The sequence below is a fragment of the Suillus fuscotomentosus genome (assembly GCF_016647785.1).
Source record: "Suillus fuscotomentosus strain FC203 chromosome Unknown F5891scaffold_24, whole genome shotgun sequence".
Classification (NCBI taxonomy): domain Eukaryota; kingdom Fungi; phylum Basidiomycota; class Agaricomycetes; order Boletales; family Suillaceae; genus Suillus; species Suillus fuscotomentosus.
In genome coordinates this window covers 74,159-101,202 of record NW_024539536.1, presented here as the reverse complement: position 1 = coordinate 101,202, position 27,044 = coordinate 74,159, and the positions used below count along the sequence as shown (strand labels likewise).

Here is a 27,044-nt window from a genome sequence, read left to right as displayed (position 1 = left end):
CCTGACACCACAGACATTAGGTGATTTAGCATGGTGGAATAGGCTGTAAATGTATATGTATTAGTTAAAATTTCACATGACTACTACCTACTGTAAAATAAATAGAAGAGGTTGAATGATCCAGCTCCACTCCTGTGCTGAATTGGTCTGAGAAAGTTTGCCTCTTGTACTGGAGAAAAGCATGTAAAAATTAATGAGATATATTTCTTCTTCCTTCCTTTGTACCAATTAGAAAATATATACAATATATAAGACAAACCAGTGTGGAATACCGCTGGACAATGACACCTTTTACTGAGATATTCCACTTGGGAAAAGGCTGACTGTTTCATGCATATTCCAGAACAAAGGATTCAGGACAAAGGAAAACTATTGTGCAATTTTTCCCGCAGTTCAAGTGTATTTTTAAGAGTGCATTTCCATTTCCCACAGAGAAAGCACAATGTTAAAGGAAAACTCTGGCAAATAAATTTTGGACTGATATTGTTTGCCTGTTCTGTATATGTGCAGATCAAGAAAAAATAAATTACTGTGGATGAGACTAGACTTATTATCCCATGTATGAAAAAATAAACTTAAAACCAATATATTCCCAATTAAACCTCTATAGTGCTGAATTGGTGGTGGCATCTTTTTGTGCTTTTCATTCTTTCCCCTTGCATAGTTGGTAGGTGGCATTCTTTGTGTCCTTTATACTTTTCTTTTATGCTTCTTCCTTTGAATGATTGTTATACAATTTACAGGCTAGCTATGCGCAGGTTCTTTTGATTAGTGACTAGTCCTGGTAATTACCAATAATTCACCTATATATTCAACCAGCTGAGCAGTAATTACTGTCAGCTGGTCGGTAATTACAGTTAGCTACCATTAGCTGGGTGCTGTCAGGTAATTCCAATAGTTCCACAACTCGACTTCTTCAAATTAGCTGTATGTAATTACTAGTAGCTGACCACAATTACTGGTGGACTTCCAAATATTTTCTTTGGATTAGCTGACTGCAATTACCAGTAGCTCCCAAATATTTATTTCATTACACATTGATTCTATTATGCTATTAGTACAATCATTCACATTGTTGAAAAGCCCTACATCCAGATCCTGCAAATTCAAGGTCAAAGATTGATGGGCAAGTTTCTTTCAGCTTCACGTTGTCTTGTTACTTAAGGGTCTTATATGAAAGTTGTGTATAATGACAACACAATTATACACAGTGAAGACTTCTTGCCAGTCCTTAAGTCCACGGTCTCCGACTTTTCTACTTCGTGGGAAGTAACGTGGTGAGTTCTTGGGAGGATTTAGTTTGTTGTCCTCTTCTTATATAGTCTTATACGAAGTGTTGTGGAACGTTCTGTGTTCTGGATAAATTTGTTAGGTGTTAAGACCATGCACAAAGGGTAGGACTGATTCTGAGGGGCTTGGCTTCAGCTCATGCGCTGCGCCTCTTACCCGAGTATGTGCCCTTAATTTCAGATTGGTGTCCGAGGAAAGTCCGAAGACGTCCGAAGGACATCCGAAGGCGCGGGAAACTTCGGAAGGACTTTCCGGACGGGTGCAAGTAACTTCCAGATGAGTGCGGGAAAGTTCCGGAGGAACTTCCGGAAATTACAATGAGGTTTCATCCTGATACGGATATGTATAATGGCTACTGGGGACTTGTCCTGAGTAGAAGTAAACAGAGGAAAGGCTGCAAGGACAAAGTCCGAAGCAGAATAGGAGCGGAGGAGCGGAGCTCTGGCCTAGGGAGAAACTCCCTAGGCCTGAGATGGATATCAACTAAGTTGGAAGACTAGAACTGATATGAGGACTTAGAGTGAAGACTAGTGCAAGGACTAATATGATATTCAGACTGAGGTACTACAAGACATATACACGAGTTTATATACTAAGAGAAATAACGGAAGGATCAATAAGCAGAGTCTGAGGCTATGTATGAAGCATATGCAAAGGTTAACAAATGCGAGTCGGAAATGAACATAGGTTAATGGATCAGTAAGCATACCAGTAATAGATATAACCAAAACAGCGGAATAGAGGAAATACCGAATAGGCTGTGTATAACGTTATAAGAACAGGAAATGAATCAAGAAGCTTATCGTATATCGGATAGGAAATGTATCTATATGTCGGATAGGATCGGATCGGATGTGGTCCGGATGAGATGCGTGGATATGCAAGATATAATATTAGGGCGATGGGACAAGGGTGAACAATGCAGGCTAGCTGCGAAGGTAAAGGGATCTGGATGTGGATGTGCGGAGGTGCAGGGATCCGGATGGATAGAGGACTGCAGACATGGATAGGATATCCGAAGGTCCGGATGAGGCGTGGGAATATTATCGGATGTAGGTCCGGAATACGGGATATGACATTAGGTTTGTTTCAGCCTAGTAGGTCGTGTTTCAACCTATGAAAGTCTGTTTCAACTTTGTTGTCCTTAGATATGTGTCTCACTTTCTGTTGAAAGAGAGAGTCTTATGAATACACGTAAAGCTTAGAATGAGAGCTGTTCAATGGTTATATAGTCAACCCCTGTAAGGTAGTATATAACCTAGAGTAGAATAACAATAACGAAAGTTATATAGTCAACCCCTGTAAGGTAGTATACAACTTAGAGTAGATAATGATATCTTAGATTACCTCAAGGCACTTATATTGGCCTGCACTTTAAGTCTTAGTGGTCTCACACGGTTTGAGATAAGAGTCAAGTGGGAGGATTGTATTTCATGGGTGAAAATGGGGTCCTTTTATACCTTTTGGGAACCCCCTTACTAAGCATGATTAATCAGATGGATTGATAAGAATGTGGCTTACAAACCAGGTGATGAATCAGCTTATTACTAAGCACATTACAAATACAGTGTAATCTTACAAAGAAATTACAAACCATGACAAACCATGAGTGAACATGTTGAGTCAGCTTAAATAATATTACAAACCAGAATATTTCCCAGTCACATGATGTGATGACAAATAAAATCTGGTGGCTGAAAGAAGCCAAATAAAAATAAACAGTCAGAAATAAATAGAGATACAAAACTTGGTGGCTGAAAGAAGCCAAATAACAATAAACAATGAGAAATAAACAGAAGGTCACATGCTTGATACAAATACAAGTTAAAAATAAGTCTGAAAAGTGAGAAATAAAATACAAGACAATGAATCAAAGGAAAAATGGAGAAGTAACTCAGTGACAGAGGGCTAGACAGTCTCTCATATCTTCCTTATCACTCTCTATATATATCTGACATGGTATAAATCACATACCATGCATGACAACGTGCAAAATTGTATTTGCCAACAATATTCAATGTGATCATATGCACCGGAGGCTCCCAATTGCTTGTCAGTTTTCTTTGTAGACACAAGGAACAAACAAATGCATTATAAGTCTATCAATGATTTGGTTTATCAAATATAAATTATTGAAGTTATTTTGACCATGAGGTTGACACGATCTGTAAGAACCTGTGGGTACATAACACCAAAGATACAACCTGGTAGCTAGGCAGGGCTATTGGATCGCACGTTAGTACATATCAGAATAGAGTGGCAGGGCTGCGAATGTAAAGTAACCATCATTGGGGGACTCGTCAGCAGTCTGTTGGGGAATGGGTGCCTGCCCTGGGCTGCTCAGTATAGGCAACTCTTTGACGGTAGTAGGGGGGATGATGGAAGCTCCTGGCTCAGCTGTAAGGTTGGGCTGACCCTACTGGTACTGCATTATACAGTTGAGTCCAGCAATACTAGGTAATCACGGATATGTAAGGCCAGAAAAGATACTAAGAATGATATTGGAGAACGCACTATTAAGTCATGTCGCATAAGTATCCGCTTCCCATTGGTTGGTCACACCGGAGCTGCTGGCATTCACTGAAAGAAAAATTAGTCGAGCAAAGCTTGTTGCAGAAGCTTCTTATGATCATGATTAGCAAATGAAGCGACCATAGAGAGTTGAACGATGCAGAGGTAGGGACACTGGGTTGCATAACCATACCAAAGCCAGCAAATGCCGAAGGTTTTATGATGCTGAGATAGATGTCAGACATCCAGATGTATTGGAAAATTGCAAGATGCTCGCACAGAAGTACTTTGGACCTGAGCAGCGATCCACTGAGCATCATTTTTCTCTACACCTTTCCAAGGCACGACATTCGGGTCATCAGGGCCATATGATTGCTAGTTGGGGAAATAGCTGGTTGGGGAATAGCTGGAAGGAAGGGAGCCCGATATCTAGAATGTTCAAGATGTCTTGACTGCCGATGCCATATGAACCATCATATGCTGACCCCAAAGTCGGAGCCGTTGCCTCTTAGTGGCTGCCAAACATAATCAGCCAAGAAACTGCTGCAATATGTTTTGACTTACCTGTCGCAACTCACCGCTCTCCTGCTCGCACACCGCTTCTGCCAAAGTTCCCGCACATTTCATAACCTCTATGTTGCAGAATATCCTCTCAGGTTGTTCTGGAAGGATTTGCTTCCTGGTTGCAGGTTTTGCTTGGCTGCACTTCTTTTTCTAGGAACCAGTGACGTTGCAGGAGGCGCTGGTGTTGGGATGAGAGTGTATAATTTTGAACAATTTGCATGCAAGTGTTCTCAGGCACTAGATCAGCTGTCAAATGGCGCCTATGGCTGTTACTGACATTGTGACATACCCAAAAGAGATGAAGGGACTGAAAGCCCTTTTATCAGCTATCGTGATGGAATGGCAGGTACCGTAGAGGCCCAAAGATTTACCAACTCATAACATTGGGCATAAGGGATGCGAAGCCCATACCAAACCAGTGACGTGCTGGATGATGTCAATATGAACCGAAATTTGTGAGTCTTTGAGTAGATGAAGGCATATTTACTATTTAAAAATCATCTTCTAATGAACTGAAAATATGACACGTTTAATACAATTGTCCAAGATCTCATATGCATACTCACGGAATTCTATTGCGCGAAATTTCGACCTAGATGCAGAGCGACTGGCATCTGCTTTTGAATATTTGGAGGATCCATTTTCAAAGATATTGGTATTTCCTTCCATCGAAACCAGCAGCCTTGCTGTTAAGACCATGCACAAAGGGTAGGACTGATTCTGAGGGGCTTGGCTTCAGCTCATGTGCTGTGCCCCTTACCCGAGTATGTGCCCTTAATTTCAGATTGGTGTCCAAAGAAAGTCCGAAGACGTCCGAAGGTGCAGGAAACTTCGGAAGGACTTTCCGGACGGGTGCAAGTAACTTCCGGATGAGTGCAGGAAAGTTCTGGAGGAACTTCCGGAAATTACGATGAGGTTTCATCCTGATACGGATATGTATAATGGCTACTGGGGACTTGTCCTGAGTAGAAGTAAACAGAGGAAAGGCTGCAAGGACAAAGTCCAAAGCAGAATAGGTCCGGAGGACCACGGGAAAGATCTGGATGAACTTTCGGAAACTATGGAGGATCAGATGAGCGGATGAGCAGAGTATCGGATAAGCAGAGCTCCGGCCTAGGGAGAAACTCCCTAGGCCTGAGATGGATAACAACTAAGTTGGAAGACTAGAACTGATATGAGGACTTAGAGTGAAGACTAGTGCGAGGATTAATATGATATTCAGACTGAGGAACTACAGGACATATACAAGAGTTTATATACTAAGTGACTATCGGAAAGATCAATAAGCAAAGGTCCAAGGCTATGTACGAAGCATAAGCAAAGTTGTCAAACTCGAGTCGGAAATGAAGCATAGGATAATGGATCAGTAAGCATACCAGTAGTAAGTATAACCGAGATACCGGGAACAAGGAAATACCGGATAGGCTGTGTTAACATTATATGCACAGGAAATGAATTAAGTAGCTTATCATATATCAGATCAGACTGGACCAGATCGGATATGGTCTGGACGAGATGCGTGGATATATGGGATATGACATTAGGGTGATAGGACAAAGGATGAATGAAGCAGGCTAGCTGTGGAGGTACAGAGGTCTGATGTACAGAGGTAAAGGGATCTGGATCTGGATGTGTGGATGTGGATGTGCAGAGGTGCAGGGATCCGGATGGGTAGAGGACTGGAGACATGGATAAGGCATCCGAAGGTCCGGATGAGGCATGGGAATATTATCGGATGTAGGTCTGGAATACGGGATATGACACTTGCATATTCTTCCTCAGTTGCAGATCTGCTGCATTGGGCACTGGATCCATAGCTCCCCGATACCTAAGAATGCGATCGATGGCGAGAATCTTGTGGAAGGTTAATGAAACACGTCTGAATCATGAGCAGAAGATCTGAATGTAAGCCTATGAGGTGCAGATGCATTGGTTGCACTGCTGGATGGGAAAGAGCATCACTTTTAACGAAGGAAAGTCAAAGCCACCGAACTTTCCTCATTACACGACATGCCAGCCAGGAACAGGCCATTTGTAGCATGCCACGCAGGATCAATGCGCCTTCAAGAGGCCAGAACGAGTACTTGTATAATGACGCTCAACCTCATTCAATCGCACATCGAGGCCATTGGTGGAAGCTGCAGAGGTTGCCAAAACCAACCTTGTCAGCTTACTAATTATCATTGGGAGGGTGCAAGTTGACTGGTCGACCTCCGAAGCCTAGGCCAAGGTGAGATTCGCATTACTCAAGATATGTAAACTAACAATTTCCCGTCCTACTCCTCATTAAATTGTTAGAGTGAATGTACAATATGGCCCCCAGATCCAGCTGCTGGGGGATGATAGTAGCGGCACCATGGGTAGTATATGACACTGCAGGCAGCGGCAGGTGTTGGTGAGATTAAAAATATGTTGAATTGCAGATAGCCTAATAAGTCATGACCAAAGCAATCACCAACCTACATCATGTCTGCCAATACACCCATTAGCATTGGGCAATAATCCACTTCAAAATAAAGCCACAAAGCCGATCCAGCGACCTGACAACAATGCAGTGTTCTTCAATCCCATTGGGAATGTAGATAAAAGAGCTGAAATGCGAGACAATATTGGAGAGTTGTAAGACATGAGCATCATCAGTAAAGTAATTGTAGTATAGCTTTGCGTCTAGATGCTCAATTGCCTCAAAAGGATCCAAATGGGAGTGAGCTGGGGACAATGAGCGATATTCCTTCACAACAAAAAAGGATTCCTGCATGGAAGAGCCGTCTGCAGTCACCCTCTCATGCATAAAGACTTCCTGCACCTGCCTGGCAGTGCGAGTGGATGACTGGTCAGGCACAGTTGGGACCTGAAAAAGGACAAAAGAATTGCCAGAGTGGTTCCTGAATGATGAATAAGTGAGTCCTTGCACATTTATGTGATGTATAGCTTGCGCTTTGAAGTTCAGAAGTGGGTGAAGGGATGATTCATCGTCCCAAGCTGTAAAGCGAGAAGAGATATCTGTGATATCCAAGTTCACCCGACGAAGGAGGGCCTGATAGATGTGGTCTTCAAGTGTTTCCAGTTTAGAAAGCTGGAGTCGGCCAGAAGATGTATGGCCATGGGTAAGGTTATCCATAAGGATGCCGTGAATCTTTGATTCAAAAAGTCTCTAAATGAGACCATCATGGCATTATACTGTGGTGTATCAGGCAAATGTAATGATTTTGCAAATGTGCACAAAATTGTTGCCAGACAGAAGTATCTCAGAAAAGTCATCTCCATCTCCCCTATATGACACTTTAGGTCAAGCAAAACAAAGGAAAATTGATCATCCACATACCTGGTTTGTTGTTGGTGTTGATGTCCCGCATTATTCCATTGTAACATTCAAATGGAAATGACCACCACCCTCGGACAGGTCCAAAGCAGGCCAAACATTCTTCGAGATGCAAGGAAAGGTGATGGTTTGTCTGTAGCTTGTGCTCAGGGAATAGCTCTAGCAGAGAAACAAGATAGCGGGTCATATGGGTCAGATAAATATCAACATGGCAGGATGATGTTGACCGCTTTGCTGCAATATCCACCACTATCACCAAGTCCGTAAAATTAGACAGTAGCCTCCTTTGCTGTTCCAAAGCAGATGCAGAACCCCAAGTGCGAACAAGAGTAATGATAAGGCTCACGGTGCAGACTGATCGCCATTGATCTGCCTTTAATTTTCCATGAGACGCACTCCCAAAATTCCTGGGAGGGGGAACCAGCCATGATGGAAAAGATGTCTTGGTGATATCTGATTGAATCCTCTCCACAAGCTCCTTGCCAAGCATGTTTGACCGTGAAGCATCCTCACACTCAGTACCAGGGAGAACAAATTCCCTGGTAGGTTCAGCACTGGTGCGAGGGATGTTATGATGATGAGTCGCGTGCGAACTGAGATGAATCTAACAGTGATGATCACGACAGTGATGCATTGTGCTGAGAGTCCAAGGTTGGCTCTTACAGACAAGCAAGAGTTGCATATGCTAATGGAGGCGAGCAATGATAGCAGTTACAGGCAGAAGGGATCTCAAGTCCTTCTGAAGGTGCAGATCGGATGTCGAGCAAGTAGCTTTTAGCAAGACAAGGAGTTCGAGGTAAAACCCAGTAAGATTAAAGTAAGGAACATCTACTTTAATTGTTGACCTTATATAGGGCTACTCTATCGATCTAAGCTCAGCTTGAAGCTGGGTTCTAATCTGCTTATCTATTGAGTCAGAGATACCATGCATGAGGCAGATAAATCCACATGATCTAGAGCCCAAGATCTGCCTCTCCATGCTTGATGATTGATCTGCACAAAGATTTGTACCTCTCCCTTGACACATCATCAAGCCTGATCCTATTGATCAACACTATGATCGAACTGTAAATGTCGTAGAATTGTTCAGTGGATGCGTTGACATTCTTGTATATGCCCTTGTGATATGCCTTGAGGGCATTGTGAACAGCAGCTCCTGCAAGGCTGGATACACAGTCGAGTCGCTTGCGGTTGATGTCAACATAAAGCCCTTGTAGCCACACAACATCAATGATCATATCAATGAGGTAGTTAGCCTCCAGAAAATGTGTTACTTTGATGCCATCAACCTGTTGGCATAACTATAAGTTGCTCAATTATTGTAAGATGAGACACTTACAATTTCAGCCTTGTGCAGGAAGTTCAGTCTGGAGAGGTGGCCTTTCACCACATTGGCCATCTCCACAGGTGGGAGAGGTAGATTAAGGGTGTTGAGAATGTTGTGTGATGTATCTGTCTTGAAGAGCCTCCGTGTATGCGACATCGACATTACCATCTCTTCGTGAATCTTTGGTGTCTCAAATTTTTCATATATGTTACAAGTAACATCGGCTACATGGTCCCCCCTATCATTTTTCCCCTTCGTCCTCGCCCTCGTATGCCTCCGGCTCGTACTTCTCTACCGACTATCCGTTGACCGGATCCTCGGGACCGTTCCCGTCCCTCATCCCTCCTATCGCACCAACGTGCGCACGTGCCTTCGGGCTATGACTCGTTCTGACTCGTGCCACCAATGTGGCTTTCCTTATCTTGTCTTATCTTTCCTCTGACTCATGCGTGCTGCGCATTGTATCATTTACCGTTGGCTCGTTCCAACGTTTCTCGGTCTCATTCCGCATTCGACCTTACATCACTAATCAGGCTCTGCTATCAGCATACCTATACCCTTTCCGTTTCCCCTTTGCCCTTACCTACAGTACGGTAGCCTTGCCCTTAACCCTTTCCACTTAGTATAAGTAGTCGGTCACTCTGTACTAGATTCCCTAACTTGAATCTACTCAATCTTCCCTCGAACATACTTCCCTCTGAAGCCCCCTCAGCTTCAGTCTCTAGTATCTTTTCTTAGGTGCTCATCGCGCCTAAGTCTACCTCGATCGACTACTCATCGTTTGGACAAGACTGTCCTTACTTTGAGAACGTCAGTGACTTTAAAGACATCTGTCTTAGAAGTCACGTGACACGCGCATCTCTGATATCTGCCGACTTGTCGTTGCCAGTCTCAGTCGCTACACCGGACCCTTCCGGTTACGTCACGAACGTTAGCGGACGACGCCCCTCTTAGGGTTCCGCATAACAGATCTATTTGAGTGCGTAACAATATAGAACTGTGAAAAAGAGTTATTGACATCATGATCATCTTAACATCCTTCTTTTTAAGCTTGACTGGGGCTGGGAAAGTGGCTGGAGGAGTAGCTGCAGGGGTGACAGCAGGGGCTGACATGGTTGGTTGTGCTGGTCCAGAGGTAGGGGTATGAGGGAGAATAACTACTGAAATGTATGGTACTAGTAATCAGCATTGTTGTGACTGCCATCCATAGTATACTATAGTCCATATATCCTCAAGATCTGGAACTCTACCATACTTTAGCTCTATCCGGGCAAGACTGGGTTATCGAGTTACTCACTAGTTACCCAGAGTGCATCAGGTGTGAACTTGGCATACATGCCAATGCTTTTGTGAAGCTTATCTTCAAGCTTTGCACCATGGGCCCACTTCACTCCCATCTTCACAATTCACAGGTACATTATCATTGTCACCTTACTGAGCAATTCAGGGTCACATATGATGTATGCATGGAAATTCAGTGTTATGTTGATGCTTGAGTGGATTCAGCCTTAGGGTGGAATATACCTAATTGGCATATGCTTAATGCATGCCCTGCATGCCATTATGTTGTTGATAAGGAACCCTCATTATAGTTTGCCTTTCTTGTCTCTATGGATGGCAACAATTTGGCTAAACTTGTTGATCCAATCTTATGGCAAGGAAATGAATGTCCAGAACCCTGTGATCATTGGTCAGCAGTCTGGTTAACCAAAGAGTATATTGATCACTTTCAACACAAAATTCTAAATACATAGCAATGAAGTTGATGTGCTCAAGGCACATTAAGTTTTCATGAAGCTGCCATTGAGACTAATGATGCTCAGACAGAAGGAGATTGTCAAAGTATGAGTTGGTTTCAAGCATTATGCAGGGCTAAGGGAGGGAAACTATTCATCATCCCTTGGTTTATACTTGAGAGTATGGGAAGTGCAACAGGCATTCCCTAGGGTCACCAGAGATACAAGGCTACAGTCTCCAGAGACAATAAAGGCAATTAACAGGTTTTTTATAGTCATTGGGACACATGTAGTTCTGAAGATCTTGGCTCTGTTGAAGAGGTATGCTCTAAAACAACTTGATATGCAACTCAGATAAGTATCTAGCCCTAGTTGTGGACCCTGGATGAGAAACTGACTAACATTTACAGGACAAACAGAGTGGTAAAGCACCTACTAAGGAATGAGTTTCTCCTCATGCCTTCCCTGGACTTCAAAGGAGTATTTTTCTGCTTGGCAATCAAGGATGGTATAAGTGAAATTATTCACATAGATTGAAATAATGGTTTGGACATCATCACATGGCTGATTACCTTGGGGAAGTGAGAGGGTAGAATAATTGTCATTATCTACAAAGGTATAGAGAGGCGTATCTCTCTACATGTAGGGAGTATGTTTGGTTTCATGTCCTATACCTTGCTCTATTTCACCACCCGAGTCATAGCAGGGTGCTGGACTATTCTGATCTGTTTCTCAGACAGTAACCTTCTGAGCCATGCCAGCAAGTTCACACTTCATCACCAAGGGATCCTGATTATCTAGTGGCATATATCATTTGTTTGTACAATGTGCTATGAACTGGTTTTTTGATATATGTTTGTAGGTCTACTCACGCTCGTGGAAACAATACTCTCCAAAAATGCAGTTCTTGTAACACTCAAGAATGTCAGGCTTATCTCCAAAAATTAAAATTGAAAAACTGTGGCTGTACTTTGCTTGTTGGTTGTTGGACATAGTAAGCTTATAGCTGATTGTTTGGTATGATGAGCTTGCAGTATTTACTATCTTTTGAGAATATACCTCTTAATCTTAAACAGCTCTTGACATTAATGCTAACACCAATCACACCATACTCACAACTTAGAGTATCAGATAGGCTTTCTAAAAATGCTTTTTTTCTATTAAGGCTCATTAGTGCCATGTTATGCTGCTATAGCAATGGTCCTAGTGCTAAGCTCATATCTTGTTATTTCCACATATGTCTCACATCAGTACTCCTCAACACTCTTTGACTGTTCCAAAACTTCTGTGCATCTATCTGAGTCATCTGAAGGTGGTCTATTCACTTCTGAGGCCTATTTCCATCTATGGCCCACTGTATCATGTCCTATTCATGTCTGTTTGACTTTGCTGATGTATTTTTTACTTCATATGTCTATTATTGAGTATGTCTTAGGTGTTACACTGGAATTAGTCAAGCTATCTATGTCTGAATGGACAAGTCTGCTAGCAATTGGCTAGTAAGACAGACAGAGATCTTCTATTGAATGAGAGTTCAAATTATTCAGGCTAAGGCAGCAGTGGTGGCTCTCTTAGAATAGTGGTTCTGGATAGTAATATTAGAGATCTTACTGGAGGACAAGTTTCCAGGTACAATTTAGTAGATTAAAGTAAGGAATATAAGTGCTGTCTATAGTACTTATATAGGAACAAATGATGGCACACAGACCAGATCAAGATAGGTAAATGAGCTAGTACATATCTATGAGTTAGAGATAACAGATAACAAATAAGAACATGAGGCAGACAGCCTAGTTGGAAAAGATATACTTATAAGTGCTATGTACAGATAAATGAAGTTTGACTTAATAACTGCATTGCCTCCAATAATAAGTTGACACATATGACAAACTAATAATATATTTAACAACTTTTCTGGAGTTAGATGTCCACTACATCAAAAACTCTCAGTCTGACTTCCTGCATATTAAGTGTAATAGAGCATTGGTCTATATTATTGTCTGTCAGAACTTTACATACTCCTTAGATAAACTTGAAGCTTTGCCTAAGTATGAGAAAGTTGTTCTCCTATTGGATCATCCCTTTAATACTGTTCCTGATAGTATGTCTTCATATTTCACTATTTGTTATAAGTACTTTCTCTCTAAAAATCACCAGCAATATTCGGTTTTGCAATGAGATGAGGTCACAATATTCAACTTTGTAAAATACCTGAAGTCTAATATGAACTATTTCACTACTGAGACCCATCACTTAGATATATGAAAGATATTTAGGGCAAAAGCAAACTTAATGGCAAAAGAGGCAATAGACAAGCTACTTTAGTATGTGCAGTCTTTTATAGCACTAAAAATTGCTACTGTATATGAGCAGCATGCTTCTTTTTACTGGAAGATCCTATAAAAATAAATGTATGATGCTACTAATGATAACTCATATATGCTAATATTATGCTAGGGTCCATACTTATGTCTACCAATGTCTAAGACATGATCTGCTATCTTGGCCCAAAGTGGAAATTCAAAATGATAATTACTTATTATTCTATAGCAACCAAATGTTTCTCAACTATAACTTATCATTCTGTCTATTACAGGTAGATCATGCAAATATCTATGAACTGATCCTATTTGTATTATTTAAAACTCTAGTATCAAAGTGAATGAGTTAGTTGCCTAAGGTTAAAATTTACAGATATAGTACTATGAATCTGACTGGACTAGACTTTGATAGTACTATCTTATATGATATTTCCATGTTAGTTCTTTGACATCTAATAAACCAAGGAAATAATGTTTAGAGAAACATATAATAATATTCTGAATGCTAAGTAATAAAAAATAAATGTAAATTTGTTAACTTCAAATCTTGAATTTGAATCTTTGGGGTCACGTTGACATGAATAATTGTGTATGTAGAGACTTAAGAAACCAATTTAAAAGCATTCAAGTTGGCAAAATGAATACAGCATTGTAGCATACAAGAAGCTTACATAGTTTACATAATAAAACTAACTATGCAATGCAGCTGTCTGGGAAGGCCACAAATGAGTCCACTATCTTTGAGAATATCTTAATATGACACTAGATGACATGGAATTGGTTAATATTCAACATACTGAAAGATCGCAGTGCATAACACCATGAGGCAGTTTAGAATAGGGAGAGTATGTAATTGATGAAAAGTACAACAATCAATAAGATGACAAAGATCAGAACTAACCTTCAATGTAACAACCATGCCAGCATGCAAAGAAAAGAGAAAAGCTAAGGAAGATACTGATAATAATGATCATAATATAAGTGAGTAGAAAGTTGGGTGAGGACAATAATATACCAGATGCAAATAGGGGTGATGCTACTGTAAGTTAACACCAGGGATATAACATGGCTGCATACTAATGAGAGTAAATAATATATCATACTGATAGGATATGGTGGCTATTCATGCCTTTATCATGAAAAGTAGCACTAGCACTAGTTGTTATATATATATTAATATTGCAGGCTATGACAATGCAATGATATTGTACCATCACAACCTAAAAAATTGATGATAGGCAATTGTGTCTAGGCTGTTAAGCATTTGCGCTTTCCATCTTCTGTGGTTTGATTTGCCTGGCAAGAGATAGCTATATAATGTGCGTAATATTGCTACCGCACTGTAACATGATATATAGGTTTCCGTATTCTAAGCTGTCATACCAGACATTCTATGAAGAGCATCACTAGCCTTTCTTGTGTTAGTGGTGCTGAGCATGCCCAAATATGCTGTTTTCTCCTTGGTGTCATTATTGATGCTCGACTTCCTGGTAATATATCTTCTTTTTATGTCTTTCACGAGCAGTCTGTGGTCTTCTGTATTTACTTGACTTGGTACAGTATCCATACCGTAGTTTAGAGACACTATCTCTCCTTGATAAAGCTCTCATCATATTCCATGATAACAAACAAATATTTGTTGACCTTGGTATCTTGCCAGTATACCTTTTCATATATTGCTCACAGGATATATCTGAAATCTTTCAATAATTTTCCATATGTTATGAACAATATTGGATTTATGTATAACTATCTCTAACTTGTGATAGTTTATCTGACTTAGTTGTATTATTGCTATTTGTATCTAAGTTAGTGTGGGATGGTTTTTCTGATAAGCCTGAAAGACAACTTTCTTATATATGGCTTTCAAGATAAGTGAGCTCTCTTTGCCTTTTACTAATCTTCTTCTTAGTTGAGGAAGCCTTATCTGCTGAGGGACAACAATAAAAGACTCACTCTGTGCCATATTATAATTGGTGGGTGATAATAAAGCTTGAAGGTTTAAAAATTGTCTATTTCAATAACCCTTATTGGCTTCCTAAGTTTGGCTCTAGTTTGATATATAATACAAGTATGCAATGTCTATGCGTTCTTCGCTCTTTTCTGGTCTAAGAAGAAATATCTGATTGTTCACGACGCTGACTCAATCTGATCTACGTTTCAACAGGAGTGCTAGTTGCATGTAAGTATTTGGGCAAAGCCCGCAGGGGCTTTCAGCCAGAAACACCGCTCTGAACCTAAGAGGTCGAGATGAGCCGTGAGGGCGGGTGGGCCTCAGCAGCTCACACTCAAGATCGAGAAGACTTCTTCATGTTCGGGAGTGATGCGTCGAGCAATTCTAATTATGTGTTGCATTTTGATCATTAAATTTGTATGTCGATTCTTTTCTGTTATCTGTGGTTTTTAGATGCGAGACATATGCTGCTAAGGGAGTTGGCAGGCGGGTGCGAATGAACGAGTGTTACGACTTGGCGTCATGGAGTACTGAGAGTTTGCAAGTGGTAGTACGAAGCAAAGAAGCGATGTCCCAAAAAGGACATCTGTCACATAGACGACATTCTATGTTCATCCTCGTTCCTTGGACTCACTTAGAAGACAATCTATGCGTTCTTTGCTCTTTTCTGGTCTAAGAAGAAATATCTGATTGTTCACGACACTGACTCAATCTGATCTACGTTTTGACAGGAGTGCTAGTTGCATGTAAGTATTTGGGCAAAGCCCGCAGGGGCTTTCAGCCAGAAACACTGCTCCGAACCTAAGAGGTTGAGATGAGCCATGATCCAAAACACATAAGGAGCCCAGCGACGTGTTAGGCACAGCTTGAACTCCTTATTATAAGGAGCGGGGCAAAACATACCTTCAATCAGCGCAGCTGTGGCATCGTGTAGCGGGTGAAAGGCTCAATGATTGGTGTATCTTGGAGGTATGGTGCCATTATGATGGCATGGTCGCGTAGATAAATGGTAAATGCTTCGCTTGACCACCTGCCCATAGACTTGACAATGTCGAACGGAACTCCGCGCAGCAAGTATTCGAGAGTTCCTCCGATTCTGATACTGTGACCCTTGAGCTCGGGACATCCTCCCTGCTTGGCAATCATCCCAACTCTCTTCAAGAACGCTCCTCGAGTCAGAGGACGTATGCCGTTGGGATGTCTCCATGCGAAAAGATGCTGGTTAGGTGAAGGATTGTTGATTGTAAAATGGTTGGTGAGTGCTGCTTTTGGATCCGACGCATCTGATTGCTCGGCCCAATAGATATCCTCGCCGTTTATGGAGGTTTTCGTGCGCGGTACGTGTATCTTAGAGGCTTTCAAGCCTTGATGGTCTTCACAATCTAATTGTGCGTCTCCCCGTTTCACGTGTTGACCTGGATCAAAGGTCTTGATTGATTTGACCGTTAGTTCTCCCAGCCTCGTGAGCGAATAAAATGAGCTTGTTAAACACGCGAAAACGGCCGTGTCCAAAGGTTTTCCAAGGTTCAGGTGCGTTCGAATCTGTAGAATGTACGTGACTGTGAACGGCTCCCTTTTGGGGTGTTTGGATTCTGTGGGCGCTTGGTTCATCGCGCCGTCTAATGCTGACTTCAGCTCTCCATGCTCTATCCTCCACGCTTGTCCGTGAAGGACGTGCCAAGCTCGGATGCCGAAAATGTAGTTGGCTAGAGTCTTGCCAGCGTATGCTCCAGTGCAACTCGCTATGAAGGTAAGTAGTGTGCGAGTGTCTGCAGGACAACATTTGTGCTCTGGGATGCTCCGCATGTCGCAGAACACATGGAAAACTAACAATCTGGCTCCATATGATTCTCTGGTACCTTGAGACCACGAGGAATTCATTACTGCTAACACCCTTTCTAGATCTTCGTCCGTGATGGTGAGGATATTCTCATCTGCACTCCGGAAGGATCGACTTTCTACTGGCTGCCATAACCTGAGTCGGTCGCGGGCCAAGCAGTGTGGTCTCAGTGATGATATCATCGGCGTCAATCCTACCTTGTATGGGGGAGGTTTCAATGGGGAAATTGAGTTTACTAACGGTGTCTCGAAACGAGAACATTCTCTTTGACTCTGCCGTTCCCGCTCTCTGTTGAGGCTAGGAACAACTTCTGGTCCTAGCAACGAACTGGTTGGGATGTTGGACAGCAAACAAGTGGAAGATAACAACGATTCAGGAGTGTCGCAGATCCTTTGGGGCGACGTCGAATGGATCATGGATGAAACGGTGGAGGGGACTGGGAATAGGGATGGGAGGTAAGAGTAGGCTTGTGTTGCCGTATATTCCTCTAGACGGGCTATCGGCTGGGTTCGATTTGCTGGTGATGTATGTGGGATGGAAAGAGTGTGAAGTTCGTAAGTTGGATAAGAATTCGAAGGTGCATCTAAAGACTTGATTAACGGCCGTGTTGCGACTATGTCTGTTTTTCCAGCCTTCGATGACTCCTTGATTGTCGCTGTAGACGCAGAAATGCTGTTCTGGTCTATCCAGGGCGATAATGTATCGAATGAGAAGCTCGAAACCGACGGCTTCGGCCCACCCAATCTCTTTCTGTCCATCAAGAGTCGTCCAACCTGAACACAATACCCACGCTCTCCACTTTTCTCCAATGACGATCCCAATTCCAAAGCCAGAACTGGCGTCTGAGAAACCTTGTGGGTCGTACAGTTTGAGCGGTCTTGGAATCTCTCGTCCGACGAAGTCACTCTGTAGGACGGCTGACCACCAGTTAATATCCTCTGTAAGAGCTCTAACCGGTGTAGAAACAACAATACAGAGAGGAACAAATGATGCTCCTAACTGTATCTAAAAAAAATGTTGTAAGGTCGCGCATTGCCTAGTCTGCATTACCTGAGGAGACAAGTGCGTTCGACCCTAAAGGGGAAGCGAGTGCAGCGAAGATCTAGAGGTACGCGCTGAAGCGAGGCGCGAGAAAGCGCAGGTGCGCGCTGTCTTGTTACTTAAGGGTCTTATATGAAAGTTGTGTATAATGACAACACAATTATACACGGTGAAGACTTCTTGCCAGTCCTTAAGTCCACGGTCTCCAACTTTTCTACTTCGTGGGAGGTAATGTGGTGAGTTCTTGGGAGGATTTAGTTTGTTGTCCTCTTCTTGTCGTCGTTGCTGATTGTATTCTTCAATAAACTCTTTTCATATACGAAAGAATAAATGATCATTGACCCAACGTGACGCAGGACTGATACCTTGAGATCTGAAAATGTCAAGTCCGGCGTCTGCGACGCACCCGTAAGCTCCTGCAGATGGTGAGATTCCGAACGACGTGCAAGTATCAATACAGAACTGATCATCGTCGATACGAACGACGGCTGCTGGCCACTGTGAATGGTGCAGCGGGATCGTACGATATGCTTCGGCGACGTCCCTTGTCACAATCTGTGATCCGGGAGGTAGCCGGCTGATAACGAGCGCGACTGTATAGAACGTTCCCCAGGTACTGGGAAACTGATCTGTATCAATATATGAATTAATGGATGGATTAGGAAATTCAATAGAAGGCGCATGGGGAAAAGAATAATCTTGAATGATACGGAAACGGCCTGGTCGACCTGGTTTCGGAATGATCGAAAATGGCGACGATTGGAAAGGGCCGACGAAACTCTCAATTTCAGCTGCTGTACATGGGCCGATGTATCTCTCTTTTGGATTTTGGATTTGATAATGGATTGGAATTCGTTTTTATAGACAAGAATGGAATCTTTGTTTGGCGGAGACTGTGTGATTTTAATAATGGGAAGATCAAGACGAAAACCTCGACGTAGTCCTTCAGGGATATGAGGGTATCTATCAATAAGGCCGGCTCGCGTAAGGCGAGCCTCCCAAGCATCAGCGTCATAGGGAGTAAGCGCTTTAAGCTTTCTGCGCTCGAGAGCAGTTCTGAGCTCCGTGAGAGGAGGATGCGCATCCGGAACAGAAATGTCGACGATCATGAGAAGTCTCGTTGCATCCTGCAACTCGTTGCCAGTCGCTGCAGATTGCGCGACTGTCTTGCATGGTAAGGATTTTTCCGACTCAAATGCTGAGGGTGTCCGATACATTGTCCCAAGTCTTGGTTGCTTTGCACTCGATAATCTTGTGTGGGTGTCTCCCCAAGCAGACGGCGCAAGCGGAGAGGGGACCTCTGTTTGCGCTGCTTTGAAAATCCTGCCGTGAACGCTTGTGAGAATCTGGTGATGGTGGCTGGCGACGATACTCTTGTTCGTGACTCGGGGATAATGAATGCTGGCGCTGTTCTCTCATTCTGCGATCCCTGTCTCTGCCTTTGTTATGGTGATTAGATGGTGCTCCTGCTGCAAGAACATTGATCCAATGGTCAATCTAATGGTGACGGTGGGCGCATTGATTGAGGCCATGAGATGTAGGATGATGTGTGGCAGGAGTTTTCGTAGTGTAGCGTGAAGCATGTAAAGATGTAGCGTGTGATATGAAGCGTGTAGTGTGTGGCATGTGGCATGTAGTGTGTGGCATGTAGCGGGTGGCAAGGTTTGATATTGTTATATTTTAATTGACGAGATCATATGAAAGATAAATTGTTAGTGTGTGATCGTTTACATTTTCCAACAGGGAACTAACCTTGTAGTCCTGCTTATTGTCTAACTTCATATGCTCTTTGAGGTAGACGTCTGATCTAGTGTGCTTGAGTAGTACCTCATTGATCCGTGAAAGGTCGTAAGCACCTCAAGCCGATTTGACTGCGATGTGCCAACGTTTCCTCTGCTCTGCCTGATATACGAGCAATGCTTTCTGCGCTAAGGGGTCGTGCATCGAGCGGAAATCGTTGTAGGGATTCATTTCTGGCTGGGCTTGTAGAGACTGTTTTTACCTTACCTTATGTTGGCACTTTTGTAGCTTACATAAGCAAGCAATCTTTTCACCAGTTACCAGTATGGGTCTGAGGGCTGACCAAGTTTCTATGATATTTCCTCTCCTCTGAGCCTTAAGCCTAGTCCAGAAACCCTTTAGGGTCGAATAGCAGCTAGGTTCTGCAAGACCCAACATTGTTCAGACTCACCATCTGAATTGTTGTACCTTCATCGTGAACCTGCAAATTGCGCCAAAAGATGGCCATCATTTGAATGCGGTCTACGGGCCACGCGGCTTCCTGCATGGCCTCAATGATGCGAGGGCAGGCCTGACAGAAATCTTCAAACTTGAGATTCTGGTCGTCGACGACTGCTCTTGCATTCCGTGTGGAGGCGGCTGATACCCAAGCTGTGTCTCCTCCTGCTAACATGGCTGTTACGCACTCAAATAGATCTGTTATGCGGAGCCCTAAGAGGGGCGTCGTCCGCTAACGTTCGTGACGTAACTGGAAGGGTCTGGTGTAGCGACTGAGACTGGCGGCAACAAGTCGGCAGATATCAGAGACGCGCGTGTCACGTGACTTCTAAGACAGATGTCTTTAAAGTCACTGACGTTCTCAAAGTAAGGACAGTCTTGTCCGAACGATGAGTAGTCGATCGAGGTAGACTTAGGCGTGACGAGCACCTAAGAAAAGATACTAGAGACTGAAGCTGAGGGGGCTTCAGAGGGAAGTATGTTCGAGGGAAGATTGAGTAGATTCAAGTTAGGGAATCTAGTACAGAGTGACTGACTACTTATACTAAGTGGAAAGGGTTAAGGGCAAGGCTACCGTACTGTAGGTAAGGGCAAAGGGGAGACGGAAAGGGTATAGGTACACTGATAGCAGAGCCTGATTAGTGATGTGAGGTCGAATGCGGAATGAGACCGAGAAACGTTGGAATGAGCCAACGGTAAAAGATACAATGTGCAGCACGCATGAGTCAGAGGAAAGATAAGACAAGATAAGGAAAGCCACATTGGTGGCACGAGTCAGAACGAGTCATAGCCCGAAGGCACGTGCACACGTTGGTGTGATAGGAGGGGGATGAGGGACGGGAACGGTCCCAAGGATCTGGTCAACGGATAGTCGGTAGAGAAGTACAAGCTGGAGGCATACGAGGGCAAGGACGAAGGGGAAAAATGATAGGGGGGCCATGTAGCCGATGTTACTTGTAACATTACCCCCATTTCAAGGTAGAGTTCCACGAACTCTTAATCGTCGTCCAAGGGAACGTAGTCGTCCTGGTTGTTATACCACTCGGGGTCGAAGTCGAGGTCTTCGAGCCAGGAGGCGGCTTCGATTGCATTCTCTTCGCGTTCTTGCTTGAGGCGAGCAGCGTCCTGGTCATAGGCGGCTTCGAGCTGGCGCATGTCCCTGTAGGATCTTTCTGCCATCGAGTTGAGGGCAGAAGGGAGTGAGATGTTTTGGGGCAAATTGCCCACAAATGCAGCAGAAGTATTGCGCGCAGTGTTTCTGTTTGTGTCCAAAGACACGGCACTGGCGGCAGACAATGTTGCTGCGGTAGACCTGGGTGGTCTCAGTGGCATCATGACGTGCGTCGTTGATGGCGTCTTCCTGGGCTTCCTCGCAAGGATAGTGCCTAGTGAAGTTCTGGGTGCGCGGTCGATGCGCATGGGAGAGGGGTAGTCCTAGGGACAGAATGGATCGTGCACGAGCATGGTGATTTCGGCGTTGCGGAGTGGGGAGAGGTTCCAGAGAACCAATAGAGAGGTGTGGGACCACCTCAGTGGGTACCCAATCGTCGGGGTTGAGAACAGGTGGTTCGGGAGGGCATTCATCCAACTCTGGGATGGTGATAGAGATGGTGTCGACATCAAGGATAGGGGAGGGGTTATGTGGAGCATAGCGCTCGCGTTCGTATTCCTCGTAGAGACGGTCGATCTCGGGGTTGGTCAACTGGGTGACATTGGGGATTTGCTCTGGTGATTCGGAGCGGGGTAGTTGGGGAAGGAAGGGGGTCGGAGCTCTGTCATAGACAGCACGCTCGATGACTGCAAGCGGGTCGGGAGGGGGATTAAATGCCCGCTCCTCCTCGACGGCCATGACAGCGGCATGGAAGTTCCTGAGCTCAAACAGATTTAGCAAGGCTCGCTTGATCTTGCCTTGGTTATATCTGGTCGAGACGGTGGATAGGGAAGTTTCCCTAGCCAAGTCAATCCTGGCGATGTCGCCGGTGAGGGCATCGGTGGCCCTGAAGGCCTGGACAAGGTTCATGGTAATGTCGTCGTTGGTGCGGTTGAGATAGTTGTCGAGTCGAAGTGCATACTGGGGGTCGCAGATGACTGCTTCCCAGTAGGCTCGTTGCCTATCTTGGACAACTGAGCGAAGGGATGGTCGTCGGAAGACAGTATATCCCGGGGGGGAGGGCCTATCATGGCCAAGCGTTGGCTGGCTCGTCAGGTCGCGGTCGGAGGCAGACGCATGAGAGGTAGCGGATCGGTGCGAGGAAACAGACGACGCTGAAGCCAGCATATCGAAGCGTCTTTCCTTGGGTGGTGGCATAGGTGGGGTATTGGGTAATGGGTCTCTGTTTGTCGATGGGTTTGGGTTTCGTGGGGCGGTGGCGATTGCGGATTCATTGGCGATGGAAGGTTTTGGTGTCAGTGTGGATGGGTTCTTCGGTGGGGTCAGCCCTAGTGTAGTGAGGGCGGTAGGAGAAGTTGCAGTGGCGTTTGTTGGTCAACATGAGATGGCGATTGAAGCGATCTTGAGTCGCTTCTTATACGCCTTCAGGAGCTCCGCTGCGGACTTCAATTCTGTTTCGGGGAGCCACGTTCGTTCGGAGGCAGGATAGCCAACCCAAGACACGAGGTACCGACAACGCGATCCGGTACCCTTGTGTTGGAGGATAGCTTCCACTTCGTAGTGTTCCTCCCCATCGATAAGATCAGGAGGAGGTTCGGTGAAATTCAGTCCATGCACGTCTGTCTCCTGATAGGAGGAAAGTTCCGAGGCATGGAACGTGGGGTGGATACGCCAGCTGGCAGGCAGCTTTAGCTGGAACATGATGGGGGAGAGGACCTTCTGGATTGGGAAGGGTCCATATCGTTTCAGGGCGAGTTTCCTAGAAGGGAATCCGGTGATTAGGTTCGTGGCGGATAGCCATACCTTATCACCAACGTTCCATGGCTTGTAACGCTGGCCATAGGAACGATCAGCCATGTGTTGCTGCGCGAGGCTGTGGCATGTGAGGGCTTCTTCACGGATCTTGGCGAGTGACTTGACTCTGTCTTCGGTGGTTGGTAGGGTAGAGTCGGGGAAGAGATGGGGGATGCCTCGTGGTTCGTAGCCCATCATGAGGTAGAAGGGAGAGGCATTTCTGGCGGAGTGTCATTGTGAGTTGTGAACGAATTCGGCCATAGGCAAGTGCTTTGCCCATTCGGAGGGAGTCGTCCGGCAGTAGATCCGGAGGTAGGTTTCAAGCTCTTGGTTGAGCCGTTCGGTCTGGCCATCTGTCTGAGGGTGGTAGGCAGTGGAAAGTGCGACTTGGTAGTCGAGGAGTTGTCCTAGCTCTCTTGCTAGCTTCGAGGCGAATTTGGGGCCTCGGTCCGAGATGATCTTGTCATAGAGTCCGAAGCGCATGAACACTTTCTTGAAGAAAAGTTCGGCTACTCCTGCCGCTGTGATGGTTTTTCTGCAAGGGCAGAGAATTACCCCCTTCGTAAGCCCATGGTCTACCACGACCATGACAGAATCGTAGCCGGTGCTCTCGGGGAGGTCGGTGATCAAATCAACCGAAACCTGAGCGAAGGGCTGGAGGGCTGAGGAGGGTATCGGGGTGAGGGGAGGTGTCGTGGGGTGGGTGTTAACCTTCATCTGCTGGCACATGGTGCAGCCATCGACATATTTCCTAATGAAGGAGCCCATTCCGGGCTACCAGTAGGATTTCTTGATGTTCCATTCGGTACCCGAACACCCGGGGTGCCCGGCGGTTGGGTGATCGTGATGCAGAGACAACACGCGATGCCGGAGGTCGGGGGGAAAATAGGCACGATCCTTATAGAAGAGAACACCATCGGTGAACCTCCAATCGGAAAGTGCAGACTTCATGGGGGTGCGCACACCCCGGAGAGAGCGTCCAAGGCTGTTTTCACAGTCTGGTCGGAGGGGTCGTCAGAGAGTCGTTGGAACTCGTCTGCGAGTTCAGCGTCAATTAGACGGGTGAACAGGGTGTCGGGGAGGAGGATACGATCTTCGTTATCCTGACCAGCTATAGCGTGGTCCGGACGGCAGGATAAGGCATCTGGTGCAGCGAGCTTTGTTCCAGGAACGTGGTGAAGTTCCAGATCAAAGTTGGTGAGTGTGAGGTGCCACCGGGCCTGTCGTCGGGTGAGTCGTTGTGCGGAGCGGAAATAGATCAGGTTCTTGTGATCCGTGAAGACAATGACCGGGTGAGGGTTTCCTTCGAGGAAGTGCCTCCAAGCCTGAAGGGCTCGAATGATGGCAAGGAGTTCCCGGTCATAGATCTCGTAATTCCGTTCGGCCGCGTTGAGGGATTGGGAGAGATAGCCGCAGGGGTGGTAATCCCCATTGCTATCGGTCTGGAGCAAGACTGCTCCCGTCGCGAAGAGTGAAGCGTCAGTTGCAAGTGCAAACTGTCGCGAAGAGTCGGGGTTCCGCAGAACCGGTTCGGTGGTGAAAAGCTTCTTCAGATGCTGGAATGAAGCTTCAGTGGAATCAGACCAAGAGAAGGGGATCTCCTTCTTGGTTAGGTCTAGGAGAGGGCGTGCGATGTCGGAATAGTGGGGAATGAAATGACGGTAGAAGTTGCAGAATCCGAGGAAGGACCGCACGTCCTTGACTGAAGAGGGTTGTTGCCATTCGCTGATGCCTTTCAGCTTGGCAGTGTCCATAGCGACCTGTCCGGGTCGAATGATCATACCGAGGTACTCGACTTCTTGAGTGTCGAAAGTACATTTCTCGGGTTTGAGGAAGAGAGACTCTTTGCGGAGTTTCTCTAACACTCGGCGGGTCCTCTGCCGGTGTTCGTCCAGGTTATCTGAAAAGATCAGGATGTCGTCCATATAGACGATTAACCATCCTTCGTTCAGTTCTTCTGAAAACGTCTGGTTCATGTAAGCTTGGAAGGTAGCGGGCGAATTGCACAATCCAAAAAACATTACCTTGGGCTCAAAGAGCCCGTATGAGGTGGAGAACGCGGCTTTCCACCTATCGTCGGGATGAATGAGGATATTGTTGTATCCTGAGCGTACATCGACTTTTGTGAACCATTGCGCCTTGTTGAGCTTCGCAAGCAAGGGTGGTATCAAAGGGAGTGGGTACACGTTCTTGATCGTCCATTCGTTGATGTATCGATAGTCCTGGCAGGGGCGGAGAGATCCGTCCTTCTTGCCGACAAAGAAGAATCCAGCAGCTTGAGGAGACTTCGAGGGTTGGATGAAATCTTTGGCGAGGTGTTCATCCAAAAATGCTTTGACAGCGTCGGTTTCCTTTGGTGAGAGCGGGTAGGCTCGAGAAGACTTCGGAATGAAGCCCTCCTTCGTCTCGATCTTGTGGTCTACCCCCGGCCGAGAGGGAGGGAGTTTGTTTAGACCGTCCTTTCCGAAGATATCAGCAAAATCATGAAGATAGGAAGGTACCAGTTCTTCGAATGATTTCTTCTTCTTCTCCTGTGCGTCCTCCATAGCAAATTCTTGAGCTTTATTGGAGGTCTTCGTGTAGTCCTGCTGAGAAGCGAGGATCCAGAGGTTCCGGAGAGGTTTTGCTCATCTGTGGAGAGCCTTCCAGATTTCTTTCTTCGAGGTCCCGTCCTTGGTGAGCGGGGTGTCGAAAGAGATGTTCTCGATGATCCAGACGGATGTTCCGTCCGAAGCATATTCCACTAGAACTTCATCATCAGTGAGGGGATAAGTGGAGATTTCCTCAACTTTATGCACGAGATGGGTCTGTCCGACCCAGACATCGTCCATAGTGTTGAAGTCGGTGTGTTCGAAGGGCACGATGATTGGTGTCGTCTTCTTCTTGTTACACTTTCTGCGTTTCTTGATTTCTTCGAGGCAATGTTGCGTGCCTTCGGGGAGTCGCTTGAGGGGCAAAAAATCCTTGTCGTCGAGTTCTTCTAGGACAGCCTTTTCTCCACAAAAGAGATATGGCTTGGCCTTGCTTTCTCGCCGGGAGGCGTTGAGTTCCCTCTCCACCTCCTTTGAGCTATTGGTTGCAGGCAGGGAGATCATGTTGGCCTTCCAGTCGATATTGGGCATCATGGCGCTAAGCCAAGGTTTTCCAAAAAGTAGATCATCATGCTTGGAAAGTTTCGTTATGTTGAACTTTCCATACATAAGTCTCCGATCGAGACGAATGAATAGCATGCAGTAGTGGGTTACCTGTCCTGCCGAGGATGGGCTCCCGTCTACTGTGGTGATCCGGAAGGGTTTCTTGAGTAGGAGGGTCCGGATCCCATTTCGCTTGACGAAGTCATAGCTAATGAAAGTCCCACCTGCCCCTGAGTCGATGATGGCGGTCGACTGAACAGTTTTGGCACTGCAAGAAGAGAAAAGTGTCACCGGGACACGAAACTCGTTGGATTTACCAACAGCTTTAGTATACAATGCACAGATAGAGGGAATTGACCGTTCGACAAGCCCTCTCTTTAAAAATCCTTTCTTTTGACAAGGTTGACTTCCATGTCTTCCCTGTCAGAAGACTCATCAAGCTGGCGGACGCCAGACTTGCTTGGCTTCTTGCCTTTGTCTTCTTCGTCGTTCTTGTCTCCTCGGCGCACCTTCGGGTGGAACCGGGAGTCGTTTGCTCGATGGCCCTTCTCCTTGCATTTGAAGCAAAGGCCTTTATCGAAGCACTTCTGTCGTTCCTCAGGCGTGAGGGAACGATCGACGTCCATAGCATCAGGATCGCATTGGCGGACCTGAGGCTTGGGGACGTGCCGGTGGCCGGAAGGGCGTACCGATCTGTTGTTGGACACAACTGCTCTTGATCGCTTGTAGTTGGCTTCCAACTGTGTCGCAGCAGTGTACCATTTGTCGATAGTGGTGGGGACGACCTCCTTCCCGTAGATGGCGGTTCGAAGTCCTGGTTTCAACCCTCGTTCGAAGAAGTGGATGAGGGCGACGTCCTGC

General features: G+C 45.3%; 3 protein-coding genes across 3 annotated transcripts; 1 reads left to right on the top strand and 2 right to left on the bottom strand.

Annotated features, from left to right (window-relative positions):
* Nucleotides 1-6,850: 6,850 nt before the first annotated feature.
* On the bottom strand, nucleotides 6,851-7,486 carry F5891DRAFT_1187982 (uncharacterized protein; the record flags this gene model as incomplete). The annotated part of the gene is made up of 1 exon (XM_041366933.1): nucleotides 6,851-7,486. One exon carries the CDS (start codon nucleotides 7,484-7,486, stop codon nucleotides 6,851-6,853), a length of 636 nt encoding a protein of 211 aa, XP_041226464.1.
* A 1,154-nt stretch (nucleotides 7,487-8,640) lies between these two features.
* On the bottom strand, nucleotides 8,641-9,176 carry F5891DRAFT_979790 (uncharacterized protein; the record flags this gene model as incomplete). The annotated part of the gene is made up of 2 exons (XM_041376934.1): nucleotides 8,641-8,976; nucleotides 9,027-9,176. The coding sequence occupies 2 exons, from the start codon at nucleotides 9,174-9,176 to the stop codon at nucleotides 8,641-8,643; spliced, it is 486 nt and encodes a 161-aa protein (XP_041226463.1).
* Nucleotides 9,177-10,919: 1,743 nt separating this feature from the next.
* On the top strand, nucleotides 10,920-11,108 carry F5891DRAFT_951343 (uncharacterized protein; the record flags this gene model as incomplete). Its single annotated transcript, XM_041375035.1, has 1 exon — nucleotides 10,920-11,108. A coding segment is annotated over one exon (189 nt), but the record flags the coding sequence as incomplete, so codon positions are not given.
* Between the last annotated feature and the right edge of the window lie 15,936 nt (nucleotides 11,109-27,044).